The sequence below is a fragment of the Salmo salar genome, chromosome ssa15 (assembly GCF_905237065.1).
Source record: "Salmo salar chromosome ssa15, Ssal_v3.1, whole genome shotgun sequence".
NCBI classification, from domain to species: domain Eukaryota; kingdom Metazoa; phylum Chordata; class Actinopteri; order Salmoniformes; family Salmonidae; genus Salmo; species Salmo salar.
The window spans coordinates 92139055-92162344 of NC_059456.1; the positions used below are offsets into that span (position 1 = coordinate 92139055).

The following is a 23290-nucleotide window of genomic DNA, read 5'->3' on the forward strand; positions in this document are numbered from 1 at the left end:
ATGCTTGTTCAATGAACCAGAAACAATTAATGAACATGCACCTGTGGAACGGTCGTTAAGACACTAACAGATTACAGACGGTAGGCAATTAAGGTCACAGTTATGAAAACCTAGGACACTAAAGGAGGCCTTTCTACTGACTATGAAAAACACCAAAAGAAAGATGCCCAGGGTCCCTGCTCATCTGTGTGAACGTGCCTTAGGCATGCTGCAAGGAGGCATGAGGACTGCAGATGTGGCCAGGGCAATAAATTGCAATGTCCGAACTGTAAGACGCCTAAAACAGTGCTACAGGGAGACAGGACGGACAGTGGCAGACCACGTAACACCTGCACAGGATTGGTACATCCGAACATCACACCTGTGGGACAGGTACAGGATGGCAACAACAACTGCCCGAGTTACACCAGGAATGCACAATCCCTCCATCAGTGCTCAGACTGTCCGCAATAGGCCGAGAGAGGCTGGACTGAGGGCTTGTAGGCCTGTTGTAAGGCAGGTCCTCACCAGACATCACCGGCAACAACATCGCCTATGGGCACAAACCCCCCGTCACTGGACCAGACAGGACTGGCAAAAAGTGTTTTTGTCTCACCAGCGGGGATGGTCTGATTCGCGTTTATCGTCGAATTAATGAGCATTACAGATGCCTGTACTCTGGAGCGGGAACAATTTGGAGGTGGAGGGTCCGTCATGGTCTGGGGCGGTGTGTCACAGCATCATCGGACTGAGCTTGTTGTCATTGCAGGCAATCTCAACGCTGTGCATTACAGGTAAGACATCCTCCACCCTCATGTGGTACCCTTCCTGCAGGCTCATCCTGACATGACCCTCCAGCATGACAATGCCACCAGCCATACTGCTCGTTCTGTGCGTGATTTCCTGCAAGACATGAATGTCAGTGTTCTGCCATGGCCAGCGAAGAGCCCGGATCTCAATCCCATTGAGCACGTCTGGGACCTGTTGGATCGGACGGTGAGGGCTAGGGCCATTCCCCCCAGAAATGTCCGGGAACTTGCAGGTGCCTTGGTGGAAGAGTGGGGTAACATCTCACAGCAAGAACTGGCAAATCTGGTGCAGTCCATGAGGAGGAGATGCACTGCAGTACTTAATGCAGCTGGTGGCCACACCAGATACTGACTGTTAGTTTTGATTTTGACCCCCCCTTTGTTCAAGGACACATTATTCAATTTCTGTTAGTCACAGGTCTGTGGAACTTGTTCAGTTTATGTCTCAGTTGTTGAGTCTTGTTATGGTCATACAAATATTTACACATGTTAACTTTGCTGAAAATAAACGCAGTTGATAGTGAGAGAACGTTTCTTTTTTTGCTGAGTTTGCGTTCACTTTAACCGCAAGCAATTCAAAGTGTTTGGTAATCGAAAGAATTGCAGAGGTGTTAAACTCGGATTTAACATGAATTGCAACCCCTCCTCCTTTACTCATCCGATCCGTTCTAAAAACGCGTACCCATCAATAGACATCCAGTTATTTGACACAGATTTCTTTAGTCAAGTTTCTGATAAAACCATTGTCTGCATTTGTCATTTTGGCCCATATTCTAATCATGTCTATTTTTGGAAATAGACTTCTGACATTAACATGCAAGAGGCCAAAACCTGCTCTGTTTTTGAAATCATAGGGAGTCGGTAGAGATTGCATGGTATCTACGGGCCCAGGGTTTGGTCGCACGTTACCAGAGATCAACAATAAAAGCATAACAATATATCTGTTGCCCAATGCGTGAGGACTTGGCGGAGCCAGCACCATTGTCAATAGTCTTTAGACACAGAAAAAAAGTCATTCAATAGTTTGAGATTTTGGAAGTATGCCATCAAGTGTAGGTCCAGTTGCGTTTGAGAGTGGTACAAATGCAATTGCAGAGAGAGACCAAGTTCCTGGTGGTATTGACATGGTCTCGGAGCATTTGCAAATTGTAGGGCATAAGGCGAAGATAATTCACTCACCCATTGATCAATCAGCCTATTTAATCCATGATGGCATTGAGTAAAGAGCAGGCACAGTAACAGATACATAATGTCGGGTTTTAGAGGCATTTCAGCACAGGTAGACGTTGTGTACAGTTGTGGCCAAAAGTTTTGAGAATGACACAAATATTAATTTCCAAAGTTTGCCGCTTCAGTGTCTTTAGATATTTTTGTCAGATGTTACTATGGAATACAGAAGTATAATTACAAGCATTTCTTAAGTGTCAAAGGCTTTTATTGACAATTACATGAAGTTGATGCAAAGAGTCAATATTTGCAGTTTTGACCCTTCGTTTCAAGACCTCTGCAATCCGTCATGGCATGCTGCCAATTAACTTCTGGGCCACATCCTGACTAATGGCAGCCCATTCTTGCATAATCAATGCTTGGAGTTTGTCAGAATTTGTGGGTTTTTGTTTGTCCACCCGCCTCTTGGTGATTGACCACAAGTTCTCAATGGGATTAAGATCTGGGGAGTTTCCTGGCCATGGACCCAAAATATCGATGTTTTGTTTCTCGAGCCACTTAGTTATCACCTTTGCCTTAAGGTAAGGTGCTCCGTCATGCTGGAAAAGGCATTGTTCGTCATCAAACTGTTCCTGGATGGTTGGGAGAAGTTGCTCTCGGAGGATGTGTTGGTACCGTTCTTTATTCATGGCTGTGTTCTTAGGCAAAATTGTGAGTGAGCCCACTCCCTTGGCTGAGAAGCAACCCCACACATGAATGGTCTCAGGATGCTTTACTGTTGGCATGACACAGGACTGATGATAGCGCTCACCTTGTCTTCTCTGGACAATCTTTTTTTCCGGATGCCCCAAACAATCAGAAAGGGGATATATCAGAGAAAATGACTTTACCCCAGTCCTCAGCAGGCCAATCCCTGTATCTTTTGCAGAATATCAGTCTGTCCCTGATGTTTTTCCTGGAGAGAAGTGGCTTCTTTGCTGCCCTTCTTGACACCAGGCCATCCTCCAAAAGTCTTCGCCTCACTGTGCGTGCAGATGCACTCACACCTGCCTGCTGCCATTCCTGAGCAAGCTCTGTACTGGTGGTGCCCCGATCCTGCAGCTGAATCAACTTTAGGAGACGGTCCTGGCACTTGCTGGACTTTCTTAGCCGCCCTGAAGCCTTCTTCACAACAATTGAATTGCTCTCCTTGAAGTTATTAATGATCCGATAAATGGTTGATTTAGGTGCAATCTTACTGGCAGCAATATCCTTGCCTGTGAAGCCCTTTTTGTGCAAAGCAATGATGACGGCACATGTTTCCTTGCAGGTAACCATGGTTGACAGACGAAGAACAATGATTCCAAGCACCACCCTCCTTTTGAAGCTTCCAGTCTGTTATTCAAACTCAATCAGCATGACAGAGTGATCTCCAGCCTTGTCCTCGTCAACACTCACACCTTTGTTAACGAGAGAATCACTGACATGATGTCAGCTGATCCTTTTGTGGCAGGGCTGAAATGCAGTGGAAATGTTTTTGGGGGATTTAGTTCATTTGCATGGCAAAGAGGGACTTTGCAATTAATTGCAATTCATCTGATCACTCTTCATAACATTCTGGAGTATATGCAAATTGCCATCATACAAACTGAAGCAGCGGACTTTGTGAAAATTAATTTGTGTCACTCTCAATACTTTTGGCCACGACTGTAGAACGTAGATTTTCCCACCGCCCAAGGTGCATTAGGTTTTCCAATCTGATAACCACTTCTCCGCTCCTAGCCTTCAGTGCGCACCTGCGCTCGCGTAGCAGGCATTGCGCGCAGACAGATGCTCCTGACTCGGCGAGTTCCAACTCCAGAAAGGTGTAGAAAAAAATAAAGGCCTTTTCAATCGGAAGTATATTTCGTAAAATAGAGACAGATCTAAAAATAATTGTTATATACAGCATCCACCTTCACATCAAAAGTATTTGCTTCTGTAAACAGGATCAGAGTCATTAAAACATAACTCTTAAAACTTTGATCTCAAGGATCACACATACAAACGGACAGACTGATTGGCTACCATCTTTGATTTGCTCAATGGCGCTTTCGCCCCTCTCTGTCATCTGGAGAGAGAGGGGAGAAAGAGGTCAAGGCGTAAGGTAGTTCTGTGTGAGTGAGTCCAGTGGACTCAATAGGCTGAGTGAATGAGTTGCGGATGTGGTCCACCTTTTTTTCCAAAGTGGTTGACAAAGTTGTTCGCAGATAGGGAGGAGGGAGACTCAATGAGTCACCCAGCCACGGAGCAGGAGAGGAGGGCCGAGCCGGCTGGGAGGAAAGTAGAGAAGGATTTAGCAGAAGGGAGAGATGATAAGATAGAAAAGGAGAGAGTAGTGGGAGAGAGAGAGAGAGAGAGAGAGAGAGAGAAGATTGTGAAGGCGCATGACCATCTGGGTAGGGGCTGAGTGGTTAGGGTTGGAGGAAAGGAGACAGAAAAGGAAAAAGGAAATTAGTGATCAGAGACCTGTGGGGGGGGGGGGTTGCAGTGAGATTAGTAGGCAAACAGCCTCTATTTTTTTTATTTCACCTTTATTTAACCAGGTAGGGTAGTTGAGAACAAGTTCTCATTTGCAACTGCGACCTGGCCAAGATAAAGCATAGTAATTTGACACATACAACAACACAGAGTTACACATGGAATAAACAAAGTAAAGATGAGGTCAAGCATATTGCCTGCCTTGTGAGTTGGAGGGGATTGTGAAAAGGTGAGGTCAAGAAGCAAGGAGGGGAAAGGGAGATGTGGAAAGAAATTAATTGAAGGCAGATGTCGGAAGGTGGAAGTCACCAAGTACAAAGAGCAGTGAGCTATTGTCAGGAAATTAGCTTATCAAGGTGTCAAGCTCATTGAGGAACTCTAAGGGCACCTGGTGGGCGATAGATGACAAGTGACAGCATGGAATTCAAATGAGAAGATGGACAGGTGAGAGAGGGAGAACAGAGAAAATCTCCACTTAAGAGAAATTAGTAGACCTGTGCCACCACCGGGGACGGCCAGATGCTCTCAGACTATGAGAGAAAACATAGTCAGGTGAAAAATAAAGCAGCTGGAGTAGCAGTGCTCTCTGTGGTGATCCATGTCTCCGTCAGGGCCAAAAAGTCAAGGGTCTGAAGGGCAGCATAGGCTGAGATGAACTCAACATTCTTGACCGCAGATCAGCAGTTCCAAACACTGCCAGAGACCCGGAATTCCACAACGGTTGTGCACGCAGGGTACACTAAATTAGAAGTGTTGCAGCCAAGGGGTGGGGAACATCTGTAAAGCCTACAGGGAGTGGTGCGAACAGGTATAGAAAACACACACAAAGTTGACAAAGCTACAAAAGAGCAAAATGAGATAATCTGTAAATAACTAGGTAAGATACTCAAGTGGGGGAGGGGTGTAGCGCCTCCCTCTCTTTCCTTCCTCCAATAACTCCACAGAACAATTCGTCAAAACCGCCTTTGTTTCCTTGACAAAAGCGCCACTGACACGCCCGCCGCTTAGAGCTGCTGCTGTGAAACCAGGGGAGACTGAAGAAGTAACAATAATTGCTAATTGCCTAGAAGAGGTGGAGAACACAACACCCTGTACTAATTACTGATTGCCTAGGAGAGGTAAAACCACTTCCCCCCAATACAGCCACTGATTACAAAACAAGTCATAAACTGCCCTGCCCCTTGATCCTGGTTGATGTGTGAAAACTATCTGAAAATTATAAGCAGTCAGCAGTTCACACACCAAGTATGCTACTGGGAAAACAGGCAGCACTTAAAGTAGATGGCCCTAGCTAGCAAAAAGACAGTACTAGACCACAACAGATAAAGACAAAATAAATTATACTTATCCCTCCTGGCGATATCAGGAGTCCTCTAGCTATCCTCTAGCTATTGTACTAGTAATTCTCTGATAGACAGGTACAAAATATGGACTGTATGTTCAATACCTGATACAAAGAAATGTATATAATATGCAATACTGGTATTCAGTAAAATGTATCCTCGCCTATACTTTGCATACTGCTTTTTGGAGTTCCAAGTGAAATAGACAGTAGAGAGTGGACTTATCTCTCATTCACAGATGCACATAATTGATATTGTAGCATCTGTCAACAGACTGTGGGATGCGACGACTAACAAAGAACATTGTTCCAGTGAGCTGTTTTTTTGTCACTGATTATTTGGACAAATCACGATTTTGCATCTTTACAATTTCGGAAGGGGAGGGACATTTGACCCATAGACTTGCATGTAACTTTGAGAGAGAGGGGGGAGGAGCTACCATTCTAGTTTCTTTTCTAAGATCTGTCACAATTACGCAAGATTTTAGTTCTGGGTTTCTGAGATTAGTGGAAGACCTACCCAATAGTCCTGCAGCCTCCCACAGTTTCGGTCCGTCTGTAACACCTGGCATGGGGGCAAACGTGGCAGAGACAAAGGTGGCAATCTGGTCCACATCTGGGTCTGTGTCTGTGTTACTGCCATGTGGAGCTAGAGTAGGGGGAACATACTTAAGACTGTACAGGTGTGTGGTGACCTGAGGTTGGTTGGCATCAGCGGCAGACATGGTGGCGTTATCTGAGGAAGAGGAGGCTGAGAGGGATATTCTAACTGGCGGGAGGACTGTTCTAACAGAGATGGGCAGGGGCGTAGTGGGTTTCCCAGGCTGTGGAGCAGGGGTTGGGTCGGCTCTGACTGAGGTGGTGGTGGTAGTTGAGGTAGTGGTTTTCACAGTTGTAGGGACTGTAGTCTTTACTGTTTTGCGTTGGGTGGTAGTGGTGGTGGTTTTCCCAGGTGCAGGAGCGGTGTCTGTTTTGAGCAAGTTGGGCAGGGGGGTACTGACTATTCTGGCAGGAGGGGCAGAAGCAGTTTTAGGAGAGCTGGGAGGAGGGGTAGGGTTTTTCCCTGAGAGAGGGACGGGGACGGTTTTGACAGCACTGGGGCTGGGGGTGGTAGTTGTAGTGGTTTTCTTGGGGGATGGTGGAGCCACTGTTTTCACTGGGTTGGGTTTTGTTGGTGGGGTGGAGCCCTTTCTGGGTTGAGGTGGTTGGAGAGGTGGAGGCTTTGTGACAAGAGGGTCTGGTTTAGCTTTGATCATCCTGGGATTTTTCACAGGGATTGGGGAGGCTATGTTGGTGGCAGGTGTGTGGGCTACTGTGGTTGTTGTAGTAGCTGTGGTGGTGGTGGGTCGAACCGTTGTAGTTGACGCTGAGGTAGGAATTTCATCGGCATCAGGCTTGACTACAACGAGGGAAGTAACAGGTGTGACAAAGTTGTACTTGAGGGAGAGGTTGGTGGCCTTCTCTCCCAGCAGTTTCTGTATGTTCGAGTCAGTGGTGTTCAGTTTGGCCAGCAGCAGCTCTTTGATAGTGAAGTAAGCCCAGAGACGCCGTACGAAGCTGGGGATCCCGTCCATGCCCCCAGGGCAGCCCATAGAGAGCACTGTCCTATTCCCCTCTCCATTAGACACCAACACCTCATTCTCCACCTTCACCTTCTGCTTGGAGCCACTGGCCGTCAGAGACACCTGAGAAGAAAATACAAAAATAGAGAAGATAAGAGAAGATACATCTTTATTGGCCATTACAATATGAATAATTCAAGTGGACATTTCCTTTCATCTTATGGTATAAACAATAGACAAACACAGATCAAGCAACATGATCTAAATGATACAAACCTTCAGGTCCCTGACCCCTGGCTTGACCTTCCCAGTGACCACCAGCTCGGAGCCCTGGAAGTAGTTAGGGAAGAGGGAGCGTGTGACGTCAAAGGCCTGGTCGTCCATGTAGGTCAGCTGGATGTCTGACAATAGCGGGCTGGCCACCTCATCGTAGAATCCCTTCAGCTGGAGTGCGGCGTCCGCATCCTCATACACCATCCTGGCCACGCCGCGGTTGTCCAGTGCCAGGCGTCGTAGCAAAGGGAAGTCGGCGTCGTCCCCGAAAGCCAGACCGAACAGAGAGGTGGCCCCCAGGGCGCTCTTAGCGTTGCTCAGGATGAAGTCACCGGATGTCACGCCGATGGTAGCCTCACCGTCCGTCAGGAAGATGATCAGAGGGACCCGGCGGGTGCCACCGGAGGAGGAGGGAGGGTTGACCAGCTGGGCGGCTGAGAGGAGGGCTGCATTGATGTTGGTCCCTGGAAGATAGAGGGACAAATGGGAAGGTGGCGTGGAGCAGAGAGGGAGGGGTGGAGGTGGAAGGAATGGAGGATGCAGAAGTGGAGGGAGAAGAGGAGACAGAAGAGGAGGAAAAAGAGGAAGCAGAAGATGGAATGAAATGAAGAAGAGAGAAATACCGACAGTGTTTTCATGGTCTTGTCAGTTTGCTGCAGATATAATGCAATTCAAGTACATCAGACTCAATCCCACTCACATCCTTTAGCGATGATCCTCTTGACAAAGTCCTTAGCGTCTCGTATGTTACTCCGCGTGGCCCTCACTGTGCGACCCTTCTTCCAGGTGTGGACCTTGTCTGAGAAAGTGATGATGTTGAAGTGGTCCTCCTCACGCAGGTCTCCCAGGATAGTGGACATCGCCTGCTTTGTCTGGTCCACACAAATGCAGAGAGAAGAGAAAGGATCATTTATTGATCTATATAATGTAGAGTCAATGTTGTCATTCTTGTCTATATTAATGAGGTGCAGCTGGGTGCAATGTGAAAGAGGTACAGGTGTAGGATCTTAATTTGATCACTCTTTGTAGCTGAGAATTTTGCAGGAAATGCAGATGAGCTTCGTGATTTACACAAATTCACTGAAAACCCACACTAACACACGGTTATATTAACAATATTGCACTTTTCATGTAGCATACTTTTGGCAAGCTAATAGCCTAACCACCGATCAAGCAACATTATGGACTAAACGTTGCATTATTTTGCTGTGACAATATAGGTCAAATAAATAAATACATCTGTAATACTTCTACTGTACCTGTTTGATCTTGGTGCCAATCATGGAGCCACTGACATCAATGACAAAGATGACATCCTTGGGGACAACAGGAAGCCCCCGAGGTGCAAAGTAGTGGACAAAGTATCCATCAAACACCTGAGAGAGGCCAAAAGAAGAGAATAATAACTCACTTGATTAGATTATTGTCTCACTAGATACTGTCATTTGTACAGTATTTGTTGTGTAGGACTTTGGTCCTAGACAGAGTGTAGTGCTTGTGCAAGCGTGCATGCATGGGTGTGTGTGCGTGCTGACCTGTATGTCCCCTATGAGGTCACTGAGTTCTACATCGTACTGGATGATGTAGTCAGCGTTGAGTCCCTTAGAAGAGGCACTGCTCTGCTGCTGCAGGCTGGGGCTGTAGTGCACACGGGCACAACAAGGGTTCTGCTGGACCTGGGTGGAGGCTGGAGCCTCAGACTCACCTGGATGGAAGAGAAGGGAGGCCAGAGAACACCCAGCCAGTTCACAGACAGTCATTGTGCATGTTTGAGATATACTACAGTATGTTGAAGTCGGACTGCACACAATCACATAACTACACACTACTATATAATAACTACTCATTATTTTTTTTAAAGTTTGTCACTGATAGGTTTGGTTTCTGAGCTTTAACTATTATTAATCATTAGTTATAAAAGAGACATGAGGGGTGCCATAATGAAGCTTGGGGGGGCTGAGTGCAGGGAACACGGTCACATGTGGCAGTACTGACAAGGGGAAGAACCGTTTAAGGCCCATATCACTCAGCTCCCTGACTAGCAATAATGATGCAATGTTTAGCAATAAGGAGGAGACTCCACCCAAAGTGGGGTATGCATACTACCATGGGGAAAACCATGTTTTTTGTCTAATGCAGCTGTATTGACCCTCTGGGCAGTATAAACTTGGTTTGAAGTTTCCATAGTGTCCGTTGAGTTTACATTTACATTTACATTTTAGTCATTTAGCAGACGCTCTTATCCAGAGCGACTTACAGTAGTGAATACATACATTTCATTTCATGCATTTTTTTTTTTTTAGAACCTAACATCACACACCGGATAGGTGCAGTGAAATGTGTTGTTTTACAGGGTCAGCCATAGTAGTACAGCACCCTTGGAGCAATTTAGAGTTAAGGGCCTTGCTCAATATTTTTCACCTTGTCGGCTCAGGTATTCCAACCAGCAACATTTCGGTTACTAGGCTACCTGCCATTAGTGATTCTGCGCCTTGACTTGCTCAAACTGATGCCCTAAACATGCTGATTGTATTACAACTAGTACTACTACTTTGACAATGAACATTGATGGTTGTCTTTTCCTATGTTACCTGTGACAGTGTTGGAGAGCAGTCGACTGGTCTTCAGCGGGAGGACCTTGATGAAGCTGAGTCCTGTCCTCTCTGCAATACTGACGTCTAGGGTGAGGTTAGTGACCAGTCCTCCAGGCCTCAGACCCAGGGTCAGTTCATAGCGACCCAACCTCCGGGGCAGCAGCTCCTCGTAGGACAGAGAGAAGGACATCTGGGTCCCCGAGGGAACACTCACCGCCACGCGGAACTTCTCGATCTCCCTCTCTCTGAGACCACAGCAGAGGAGAAACAACAGAGAGAGACAGTATTGGAGTGATGATGTCAGTGGTCTATGGTGAACCTGAAAGAATGGCTGAGAGAGCATTGAGGGAATGGAGTAGGATCCAGACTAAAGTGATAGAAAGATGTGAGTGGATGTGGTGGGTGGGTAATGGATGTCTGATTTGTACTGCAGAAAATCTAGAGAAAAATGGAAGTAGTTTGTTACTCTTTCACACAAAACATAGAAATCTTAATAAAACACATATCAAAGAGTGAACGTGGTATCAAATACTTTTTCAGACTGACTTGGTGGCAACAAGTCCAGCTGTTTTTCCTTGTTTCTTGGCTGCGTCATATATCTTCCTGGCGGCGCTCCGTTCCTTCACCTGGGCGATGTACACTTTGTCATTGGAGGTGCTGTGGGATAAGAGGACAGAAATAAAATAAAATAGCCCTCTGGGTAACTCACAATGGTCAGACTGTGTGAACAAACATGCTTTGGTCTCATAGATTGAAAATGTCAAGGTTTATTGACAGTACAGTGGGGGGAAAAAGTATTTGATCCCCTGCTGATTTTGTACGTTTGCCCACTTACAAAGAAATGATCAGTCTATAATTTTAATAGTAGGTTTATTTGAACAGTGAGAGACAGAATAACAACAAAGAAATCCAGAAAAACGCATGTCAAAAATGTTATAAAATGATTTGCATTTTAATGAGGGAAATACGTATTTGACCCCTCTGCAAAACATGACTTAGTACTTGGTGGCAAAACCCTTGTTGGCAATCACAGAGGTCAGACGTTTCTTGTAGTTGGCCACCAGGTTTGCACACATCTCAGGAGGGATTTTGTCCCACTCCTCTTTGCAGATCTTCTCCAAGTCATTAAGGTTTCGAGGCTAACGTTTGGAAACTCGAAACTTCAGCTCCCTCCACAGATTTTCAATGGGATTAAGGTCTGGAGACTGGCTAGGCCAATCCAGGACCTTAATGTGCTTCTTCTTGAGCCACTCCTTTGTTGCCTTGGCCGTGTGTTTTGGGTCATTGTCATGCTGGAATACCCATCCATGACCCATTTTCAATGCCCTGGCTGAGGGAAGGAGGTTCTCACCCAAGATTTGACGGTACATGGCCCCGTCCATCGTCCCTTTGATGCGGTGAAGTTGTCCTGTCCCCTTAGCAGAAAAACACCCCCAAAGCATAATGTTTCCACCTCCATGTTTGACGGTGGAGATGGTGTTCTTGGGGTCATAGGCAGCATTCCTCCTCCTCCAAACACGGCGAGTTGAGTTGATGTCAAAGAGCTCCATTTTGGTTTCATCTGACCACAACACTTTCACCAGTTGTCCTCTGAGTCATTCAGATGTTCATTGGCAAACTTCAGACGGGCATGTATATGTATTCTTGAGCAGGGGGACCTTGTGGGCGCTGCAGGATTTCAGTCCTTCACGGCGTAGTGTGTTAACAATTGTTTTCTTGGTGACTATGGTCCCAGCTGCCTTGAGATCATTGACAAGATCCTCCCGTGTAGTTCTGGGCTGATTCCTCACCGTTCTCATGATCATTGCAACTCCACGAGGTGAGATCTTGCATGGAGCCCCAGGCCGAGGGATATTGACAGTTATTTTGTGTTTCTTCCATTTGCGAATAATCACACCAAATGTTGTCACCTTCTCACCAAGCTGCTTGGCGATGGTCTTGTAGCCCATTCCAGCCTTGTGTAGGTCCGCAATCTTGTCCCTGACATCCTTGGAGAGCTCTTTGGTCTTGGCCATGGTGGAGAGTTTGGAATCTGATTGATTGATTGCTTCTGTGGAAAGGTGTCTTTTTTACAGGTAACAAGCTGCGGTTAGGAGCACTCCCTTTAAGAGTGTGCTCCTAATCTCAGCTCGTTACCTGTATAAAAGACACCTGGGAGCCAGAAATCTTTCTGATTGAGAGGGGGTCAAATACTTATTTCCCTCATTAAAATGTAAATCAATTTATAACATTTTTGACATGCGTTTTTCTGGATTTCTTTGTTGTTATTCTGTCTCTCACTGTTCAAATAAACCTAAATGTACCTTCCTTTATGGTAACTATTTGTATTATCAGTCACGTGTTACAAAACAATAATATACTGTACTTCACAGCATTCGAGTTGGACTAAGATGGAGGACATAGAGTACCAGTAAAAATTTTGGACACACGTACTCATTCAAGGGTTTTTCTTTATTTTTACGATTTTCCACATTGTAGAATAATAGTGAAGACATCAACACTATGAAATAACACATATGAAATCATGTAGTAACGAAAAAAGTGTTAAACAAATCAAAATATATTTTAGATTTTAGATTCTTCAAAGTAGCCACCCTTTGCCTTGATGACAACTTTGCACACTCTTGACATTCTCTCAACCAGCTTCATGAGGTAGTCACCTGGAATTATTTAAATTAACAGGTGTGCCTTGTTAAAAAAGTTAATTTGTGGAATTTATTTTCTTCTTAATGTGTTTGAGCCAATCAGTTGTGTTGTGACAAGATAGTGGTACTTTACAGAAGATAGCCCTATTTGGTAAAAGACCAAGTCCAACTCAAATAAGCAAAGATAAATGACAGTCCATCATTAGTTTAAGACATGAAGGTCAGTCAATGCGGAGAATTTAAAGAACTTTGAACGTTTTTTCAAGAGCAGTCGCAAAAACCATCAAACGCTATGATGAAACTGGCTCTCATGAGGACCGCCAAAGGAAAGGAAGACGCAGAGTTACCTCTGGTGCAGAGGATAAGTTCATTAGAGTTACCAGCCTCAGAAATTGCATCTGAAAAAATGCTTCACAGAGTCATAGTCAATCAATCAATAATATAATAATCTTATTAACATTTTTTATTTTCAACAATCTGTAGAAATAATGAGAATAGAAAGGTTCAGAACTTTTGTGAAACATCACAGCACCGTTGAAAAATATATAGCAAATAGAAATCCAATATGGATGGTGTTCAGAGATAGATGGGAGGGGTTGAATGGAGCTGAAGGTTGGGACTAATAACAACAAATAATGACAAGATAACTCATGTAAAACATACTGTGCCATTAAAACGTATATAGGTTAAGAACTTTTGTGAAAGAGCACAGTTTGAAAGATATGGCAAATAGAAATCAAACCGGATGGACATCAGAAATAGATGGGAGAGGTTGAGAAGGGACAGGAGTAAAAACAAATAAAATAGAACTACTGTAAAATAGACTGTGTCCATAAAATGTATATAGTATTTATAAGCTGGAAGTAGAGGCCTAAGCGTTGTTCACCAGTTCACTCCAATTTGGGGAGGAGTGGTAGGGTTAGAAAGTAATAAAGGAAAATATATATTTAAAAAGATATATATCTATATATATATGTATGTATGTATGTATGTATGTATGTATGTATGTATGTATGTATGTATGTATGTATGTATGTATGTATGTATGTATGTATGTATGTGTATTTATAAATGATGTATGTATGTGTACATATATGTAGTTATATGTTTATGTATATGTGTGTATGTATGCATGTTTATGTATCTATATGTACAGTACCACTCAAAAGTTTGGACACACGTACTCATTCAAGGGTTTTTCTTCATTTTTACTATTTTCCACATTGTAGAATAATAGTGAAGACATCAACACTATGAAATAACACATATTGTCAAAGGCGTCGTAGTGAACAGACCAAGGCGCAGCGTGTTGAGTGCTCATCCTTTTATTATTTTAAGAGAATACTTTAAACAAAATAACCTACGACCAACAGTTCCGTCAGGTAAAACAACTAAACGGAAAATAACCACCCACAAAACCCAAAGGAAAACAGGCTGCCTAAGTATGGCTTCCAATCAGAGACAACGAAAGACACCTGCCTCTGATTGGAAACTATACTTGGCCAAACATGGAAAACGAAGCATAGAAAATGAAAACTAGAACAAATTCCCCTTGAACCAAAAAAAACCCAAAACCCCCAAAACAACCCCCCTGCCACGCCCTGACCATTCTACTATGGCAAATGAACCATTTCACTGGTCAGGATGTGACACATATGGAATCATGTAGTAACCAAAAGTGTTAAACAAATCAAAATATATTTTAGATTTTAGATTCTTCAAAGTAGCCATCCTTTGCCTTGATGACAGCTTTGCACATTCTTGACATTCTCTCAACCAGCTTCATGAGGTAGTCACCTGGAATGCATTTCAAATAACAATTGTGCCTTGTTACAAGTTCATTTGCAGAATTTATTTCCTTCTTAATGCATTTGAGCCAATCAGTTGAATTGTGACAAGATAGGGGGGTATACAGAAGATAGCCCTATTTGGTAAAATTCCAAGTCCAAATTATGGCAAGAACAGCTCAAATAAGCAAAGGGAAATGACAGTCCATTATTACTTTTAGACATGAAGGCCAGTCAATCCGGAAAATTTCAAGAACTTTGAACGTTTCTTCAAGTATTCCGCGAATAAGTCCAGTCGTAAAAACCATGAAGCGCTATCATGAAACTGGACTCATGAGGACCGCCACTGGAAAGGAAGACCCAGAATTACCTCTGCTGTTCATTTGACTTACCAGCCTCAGAAATTACAGCCCAAATAAATGCTTCACAGAGTTCAAGTAACAGACACATCTCAACATCAACCTCGTGAAGCTGGTTGAGAGAATGCCAAGAGTGTGCAAAGTTGTCATCAAGGCCAAGGGTGGCTAGTTTGAAGAATATAAAATATATTTTGATTTGTTTAACACTTTTTTGGTTAATACATGATTCCATATGTGTTATTTCATAGTTTTGATGTCTTCACTATATAGAAAATAGTAAAAATAAAGAAAAGCCCTTGAATGAGTAGGTGTATCCAAACCTATGACTGGTACTGTGTATATGTATTTGGAAAAAAAAATATGGGGAATATCTGCACTATTAAAGCTGATCAACCACAAAAAAAAAAAAATGCTTCACAAAGTTCAAGTAACAGACACATCTCAACATCAACTGTTCAGTATGAATCAGGTCTTCATGGTCGAATTGCTGCAAAGAAATCAATACTAAAGGACACCAATAACAAGAAGAGACTTGCTTTGGCCAAGAAACACGAGCAATGGACATTAGACCAGTGGAAATCTGTCTTTTGGTCTGATGATTCCAAATTTGGGATTTTTGGTTCCAACTGCTGTGTCTTTGAGATGCAGAGTAGGTGACCGGATGATCTCTGCAGGTGTGGTTCCCACCATGGTGTGATAGTGTTGGTGTGCTTTGCTGGTGACGCTGTGGGTGATTTAATTAGAATTCAAGGCACACTTAACCAACATGGCTACCACAGGATTCTGCAGCGATACACCATCCCATCTGGTTTGCGCTTAGTGGGACTTTTATTTCTTTTTGAAAAGGACAATGACCAAACACACCTCCAGGCTGTGTAAGGGCTATTTGACCAAGAAGGAGAGTGATGGAGTGCTGCATCAGATGACCTGGCCTACACAATCATCCAACCTCAACCTAATTGAGATGGTTTGGGATGAGTTGGACAGCAGAGTGAAGGAATAGCATCCAACAAGTGCTCAGTGTATGTGGGAACTCCTTCAAAACTGTAGGAAAAACATTCCAGGTGAAGCTGGTTGAGAGAGTGCCAAGAGTGTGCAAAGCTGTCATCAAGGCAAAGGGTGCCTACTTTGAAGAATCTCAAATATAGAATATATTTTGATTAGTTTAACACTTTTTTGGTTACTACATGATTCCATATGTGTTATTTCATAGTTTTGATGTCTTCACTATTATTCTACAATGTGGAATGAGTAGATGTGTCCAAACTTTTGACTGGTACTATATGTATCATAATGGTTTACATATTAAGTTCAAAACATGCTACAGAAGGAAGATGGTGTCAGACAAAGGGTGAGAGGAGGGAGTCATTTCTCTCTGAAAACATAATGGTCTGTGTCAAAAAAATGGCAACCTATTCCCTATAATGCACTTTTGACCAGGGTCCAAGGGATTACTGGAAAGAGATCCAGTAACCCCCTAAAACCCCCTCATTGGCACCCTACAACCTACACCCAACCCTTTCTCAGCCCTATGGGTCCTGGTCAAAAGTAGTGCACTACATTGCATTCGGAAGGTATTCAGACCACTTTACTTTTTCCACATTATGTTACTTTTCAGCCTTATTCGTTGCTGCACAACTATTTTCAGGTCTCTCCAGAGATGTTAGATCGGGTTCAAGTCCGGGCTCTGGCTGGGACTCTCAATGAGACTTGTCCCGGAGCCACTCCTGTGTTGTCTTGGATGTGCACTTAGGGTCGCAGTCCTGTTGGAAGGTGAACCTTAGCCCCAGTCTGAGGTCCTGAGCGCTCTGGAGCAGGTTTTCAAATCAAATCAAATCAAATTGTATTAGGTACATGCGCCGAATACAACAGGTGAAGACCTTACAGTGAAATGCTTACTTATGAGCCCCGAACCAACAATGCAGTTTAACCCTCCTGCTGTGTTCCAGTCGAATTGGACTGATTTACAAGTTCTCTCAGGAAAATGTAGTTCATTGAATCTGATTGTCATAAGGTTCCATGACTTTGTCCACACAGGGCATCTGAACACACAAAATACATGTTCATGATTTTCATACAATTTTGGGTGTTTTATTTAACTTTTGTACACCTGTGGTGTTCCTGGTCAAAAATGACCGGTCATTAGAAATGAATGGGTGATACTACAGTTAGTGTATAAAATTGAGTTCAGGCACATGCCCATTCATCAGATGGACACACTTCCTCTCCCAGAACCCCACATGCATGTGTGTTTGAGCACACACACACAATGCCATACAAGATGGTGTAGCAGTCGGACGTGTGTGTTTGTCTTTGTCTTATCCCGGGTAAATAGCCGGTCTTTTTCGAATATATCTCAATCTCACTTTCTATCTATGAACTCATATATTTTCCTGCAACCCGCCTCACCCAATGTGGTATGGATCTGCTATTTTTATTCCTTAAAACTGGAACTTCCATCAGGAGCTAGCCAGCTAACTAGCTACAAGTCTTTGTTAGCCACGGCTAGCGGTCTTCACCTTTTTCTCGGTCACCAGCCAGCCTTAGCTCGGATAATACCTGCCAGTCTGCACAGCGCGATATCAACACAGAGCATATCGGACTGCTTCTATCTACCACATCACTGGATTCCTGCCGCTCTGGATCATTACACTGGATCATCGCAGCTAGCTAGCTGTAAACGAGTGGCTCCTGTTAGCTAACGCCTCTGTCCCGAAGCAAGCACCAGCTAGCCTTGAGCTAGCCTCGAGCTAGGCCCATATACCAGCTAATTCTAGGGCTACAATACCTCCTTCGCTAACTGGACCCTTTATTGTCGTCACGGAGCCCCGCCGATCCATCACGACTGGACTGCTGACGTGACCGCCCGATGTGGTCCCAACAGGCTATTCTGTTACGATGTCGCCGAAGAACCATCTACTAGCCCCGACCCGCAAGCTTTTCTGAACGCTGTATCCCCTGCTCACCTTGTATAGTAGTGACTACCGAACAGCACCCTGACTCACCTATTGCTGCTCTTTTGACCCTATGATCACTCGGCTACACAGCTGATGCCGCCTGGACTGTTTCAATAACACGGTACCTCATATTGTTTACCTGTCTACCCCAGTCTCGAACTCAGGTCCTGAATGTACCTAACTGACCCGCTCTGCCCATTCATTGCCATTTACCTGTTGTTGTCTTAGCTCTCCTGATCAACACCTGTGATTGCTTTATGCCTCTCTCTAATGTCAATATGCCTTGTCTACTGCTGTCTTGACTAGATCTTATTGTTTTATTTCACTGTAGAGCTCTCAGTCCCGCTCAACATGCCTTAGATAGCTCTTTTGTCCCACCCCAAATACATGCAGAGACCGCACCTGGCTTAACTGGTGCCTCCAGAATACGAAACCTCTCTCATCGTCACTCAACGTCTAGGTTTACCTCCACTGTCCTCACATCCTACCATACCATTGTCTGTACATTATGCCCTGAATCTATTCTACCGCGCATAGAAATCTGTTCCTTTTATTCTCTGTTCCCAATGCACTAGACGACCAGTTCTTATAGCCTTTAGCCGTACCCTTATCCTACGCCTCCTCTGTTCCTCTGGTGATGTAGAGGTTAACCCAGGCCCTGTAGCCCCCAGTTCCACTCCTATTCCCCAGGCGCTATCATTTGTTGACTTCTGTAACCATAAAAGCCTTGGTTTCATGCATGTTAACATCAGAAGCCTCCTCCCTAAGTTTGTTTTATTCACTGCTTTAGCACACTCCACCAACCCTGATGTCCTAGCCGTGTCTGAATCCTGTCTTAGGAAGGCCACCAAAAATTCAGAAATGTCCATCCCCAACTACAACATTTTCTGCCAAGACAAAACTGCCAACGGGAGTGGAGTTGCAATCTATTGCAGAGAGTCTGCAAAATTCTGTCATGCTATCCAGGTCTGTGCCCAAACAGTTCGAGCTTCAACTTTTAAAAATCCACCTTTCCAGAAATAAGTCTCTCACTGTTGCCGCTTGTTATAGACCCCCCTCAGCCCCCAGCTGTCCCCTGAACACCATATGTGAATGAATTGCCCCCAATTTATCTTCAGAGTTCGTACTGTTAGGTGACCTAAACTGGGATATGCTTAACACCCTGGCAATCCTACATTCTAAGCTAGATGCCCTCAATCTCACACAAATTATCAAGAACCTACCAGGTACAACCCTAAATCCGTAAAACACGGGCACCCTCATAGATATCATCCTGGACAACCTGCCCTCTAAATACACCTTTGCTAACTTCAACCAGTATCTCAGCAATCACTGCCTCATTGCCTGTGTCCGTAATGGGTCCGTGGTCAAACGACCACCCCTCATCACTGTCAAACGCTCCCTAAAACACTTCAGCGAGCAGGCCTTTCCAATCGACCTGGCCCTGGTATCCTGGAAGGATATTGACCTCATTCCGTCAGTAGAAGATGCTTGGTTATTCTTTAAAAGTGCTTTCTTCACCATCTTAAATAAGCATGCCCCACTCAAAAATGTAGAACTAAGAACAGATATAGCCCTTGGTTCACTCCAGACTTGACTGCCCTTGACCAGCACAAAAACATCCTGTGGCGTACTGCATTAGCATCGAATAGCCCCCGCGATATGCAGATTTTCAGGGAAGTTAGGAACCAATATACACAGGCAGTTAGGAAAGCAAAGGCTAGCTTTTTGAAACAGAAATTTGCATCCTGTAGCACAAACACCAAAAAGTTCTGGGACACTGTAAAGTCCATGGAGAATAAGAGCACCACCTCCCAGCTGCACACTGCACTGAGGCTAGGAAACACTGTCACCACCGATAAATCTACGATAATCGAGAATTTCAATAAGCATTTTCTACGGCTGGCCATGCTTTCCACCTGGTTACCCTTACCCCGATCAACAGCTCTGCACCCCCCACAGCAACTTGCCCAAGCCTCCTCCACTTCTCCTTCACCCAAATCCAGATAGCTGATGTTCTGAAAGAGCGGCAAAATCTGGACCCATACAAATCTGCTGGACTAGACAATCTGGACCCTCTCTTTCTAAAATTATCTGCCGCAATTGTTGCAAACCCTAATACTAGCCTGTTCAACCTCTCTTTCGTATCGTCTGAGATCCCTAAAGATTGGAAAGCTGCCGCGGTCATCCCCCTCTTTAAAGGGGGAGACACTCTAGACCCCAACTGTTACAGACCTATATCTCTCCTGCCCTGCCTGTTAACAAACAGATCATCGACCATTTCGAATCCCACCGCACCTTCTCCGCTATGCAATCTGGTTTCCGAGCTGGTCATTGGTGCACCTCAGCCAAGCTAAAGGTCCTAAACGATATCATAACAGCCACTGACAAAAGACAATACTGTGCCACCTTCTTCATCGACCTGGCCAAGGCTTTCGACTCTGTCAATCACCGCATTCTTATTGGCAGACTCAACAGCCTTCGTTTGTCAAATGACTGCCTCGCCTGGTTCACCAACTACTTCTCAGTTAGAGTTCAGTGTGTCAAATCAGAGGGCCTGTTGTCCGGTCCTCTGGCAGTCTCTATGGGGGTGCCACAGGGTTCAATTCTCGGGCAGACTCTTTTCTCTGTATACATCAATGATGTCGATCTTGCTGCTGGTGATTCTCTGAGCCACCTCTACGCAGACGACACCAATCTGTATACTTCTGGCCCTTATTTGGACACTGTGTTAACCTGTTAGGGCTAGGGGGCAGTATTTACACGGCCGGATAAAAAACGTACCCGATTTAATGTGGTTATTACTACTGCCCAGAAACTAGAATATGCATATAATTATTGGCTTTGGATAGAAAACACCCTAAAGTTTCTAAAACTGTTTGAATGGTGTCTGTGAGTATAACAGAACTCATATGGCAGGCAAAAACCTGAGAAGATTCTGTACAGGAAGTGCCCTGTCTGACCATTCCTTGGGCTTCTTGACTCTTTTTATTGAAAACTTAGGATCTTTGCTGTAACGTGACACTTCCTACGGCTCCCATAGGTTCTCAGAACCCGGGAAAAAGCTGAATGATGTCGAGGCAGCCCCTGGCTGAAAAACATTAGCGCCTTTGGTAAGTGGTCTATCAGAGGACAATCTGACTGAGGCGCGTGCACGAGGCGACCCCATGTTTTTATTTTCTCTCTCTTTGTACTAAAACACAGATTCCCGGTCGGAATATTATCGCTTTTTTACGAGAAAAATAGCATAAAAATTGATTTTAAACAGCGGTTGACATGCTTCGAAGTACGGTAATGGAATATTTAGAATTTTTTTTGTCACGAAACGCGTCGGGCGCGTCACCCTTCTTTACCCTTTCGGATAGTGTCTTGAACGCACAAAAAAACGCCGCTATTTGGATATAACTATGGATTATTTGAACCAAACCAACATTTGTTATTGAAGTAGAAGTCCTGGGAGTGCATTCTGACAAAGAACAGCAAAGGTAATAACATTTTTCTTATAGTAAATCTGACTTTGGTGAGGGCTAAACTTGGTGGGTGTCTAAATAGCTAGCCCTGTGATGCCGGGCTATCTACTTAGAATATTGCAAAATGTGCTTTCACCGAAAAGCTATTTTAAAATCGGACATAGCGAGTGCATAGAGGAGTTCTGTATCTATAATTCTTAAAATAATTGTTATGTTTTTTGTGAACGTTTATCGAGAGTAATTTAGTAAATTCACCGGAAGTTTGCGGGGGTATGCTAGTTCTGAACGTCACATGCTAATGTAAAAAGCTGGTTTTTGATATAAATATGAACTTGATTGAACAAAACATGCATGTATTGTATAACATAATGTCTTAAGATTGTCATCTAATGAAGATCATCAAAGGTTAGTGCTGCATTTAGCTGTGGTTTGGGTCTATGTGACATTATATGCTAGCTTGAAAAATGGGTGTCTGATTATTTCTGGCTGGGTACTCTGCTGACATAATCTAATGTTTTGCTTTCGTTGTAAAGCCTTTTTGAAATCGGACAGTGTGGTTAGATTAACGAGAGTCTTGTCTTTAAAATGGTGTAAAATAGTAATATGTTTGAGAAATTGAAGTAATAGCATTTCTAAGGTATTTGAATAACGCGCCATGGGATTCCACTGGCTGTTACGTAGGTGGGACGAAATCGTCCCACTGGCCCTAGAGAAGTTAATAAACCTCCAGACGAGCTTCAATGCCATACGACACTCCTTCCGTGGCCTCCAACTGCTCTTAAATGCAAGTAAAACTAAATGCATGCTCTTCAACCGATCGCTGCCCGCACCCGCCCGCCCGTCTAGCATCCCTACTCTGGACAGTTCTGACTTAGAATATGTGGACAACTACAAATACCTAGGTGTCTGGTTAGACTGTAAACTCTCCTTCCAGACTCACATTAAGCATCGCCAATCCAAAATTAAATCTAGAATTGGCTTCCTATTTCGCAACAAAGCATCCTTCACTCATGCTGCCAAACATGCCCTCGTAAAACTGACTATCCTACCGATCCTTGACTTCGGCAATGTCATTTACAAAATAGCCTCCAACACTCTACTCAGCAAATTCGATGTAGTCTATCACAGTGCCATCCATTTTGTCACCAAAGCCCCATATACCACCCACCACTGTGACCTGTATGCTCTCGTTAGCTGGCCCTCGCTTCATATTAGTCGCCAAATCCACTGGCACCAGGTCATCTGTAAGTCTTTTCTAGGTAAAGCCTCGCCTTATCTCAGCTCACTGGTCACCATAGCAGTACCCACCCGTAGCACGCGCTCCAGCAGGTATATTTCACTGGTCATCCACAAAGCCAACTCATCCTTCCTTCCAGTTCTCTGCTGCCAATGACTGGAACAAATTGCAAAATCACTGAAGCTAGAGTCTTATATCTCCCTCACTAACTTTAAGCATCAGCTGTCAGAGCAACTTACCGATCATTGCACCTGTACACAGCCCATCTGTAAATAGCCCACCCAACTAATTCATCCCCATATTGTTATAAATTGTTTTGTTCCTTTGCACCCCAGTATCTCTACTTGCATATTCATCTTCTGCACATCTATCACTCCAGTGTTAATGCTAAATGTTTATTATTTTGCCACTATGGTCTATTTATTGCCTTACCTCCCTAATCTTACTACATTTGCACACACTGTATATAGATATTTTTCTATTGTGTTATTGACTGTACGTTTCTTTATCCCATGTGTAACTCTGTGTTGTTTGTGTCGCACTGCTTTGCTTTATCTTGGCCAGGTCGCAGTTGTAAATGAGAACTTGTTCTCAACTGGCCTACCTGGTT

At 44.1% G+C, this 23290-nt stretch overlaps 1 protein-coding gene across 2 annotated transcripts in view; it reads right to left on the reverse strand.

Annotated features, from left to right (window-relative positions):
* Positions 1 to 23290, reverse strand: part of LOC106572619 (inter-alpha-trypsin inhibitor heavy chain H6) — a 41275-nt gene that overhangs the window by 5877 nt on the left and 12108 nt on the right. For both annotated transcript variants that reach the window (XM_014146964.2, XM_014146963.2), the window contains exons 4-10: positions 10772 to 10882; positions 10223 to 10470; positions 9167 to 9336; positions 8891 to 9007; positions 8332 to 8503; positions 7635 to 8095; positions 6317 to 7481 (exon numbers count right to left, since the gene is read on the reverse strand). In XM_014146964.2, coding sequence (XP_014002439.1) covers positions 6317 to 7481; positions 7635 to 8095; positions 8332 to 8503; positions 8891 to 9007; positions 9167 to 9336; positions 10223 to 10470; positions 10772 to 10882 — 2444 coding nt within the window. The remainder of the gene's footprint in view (positions 1 to 6316; positions 7482 to 7634; positions 8096 to 8331; positions 8504 to 8890; positions 9008 to 9166; positions 9337 to 10222; positions 10471 to 10771; positions 10883 to 23290) is intronic.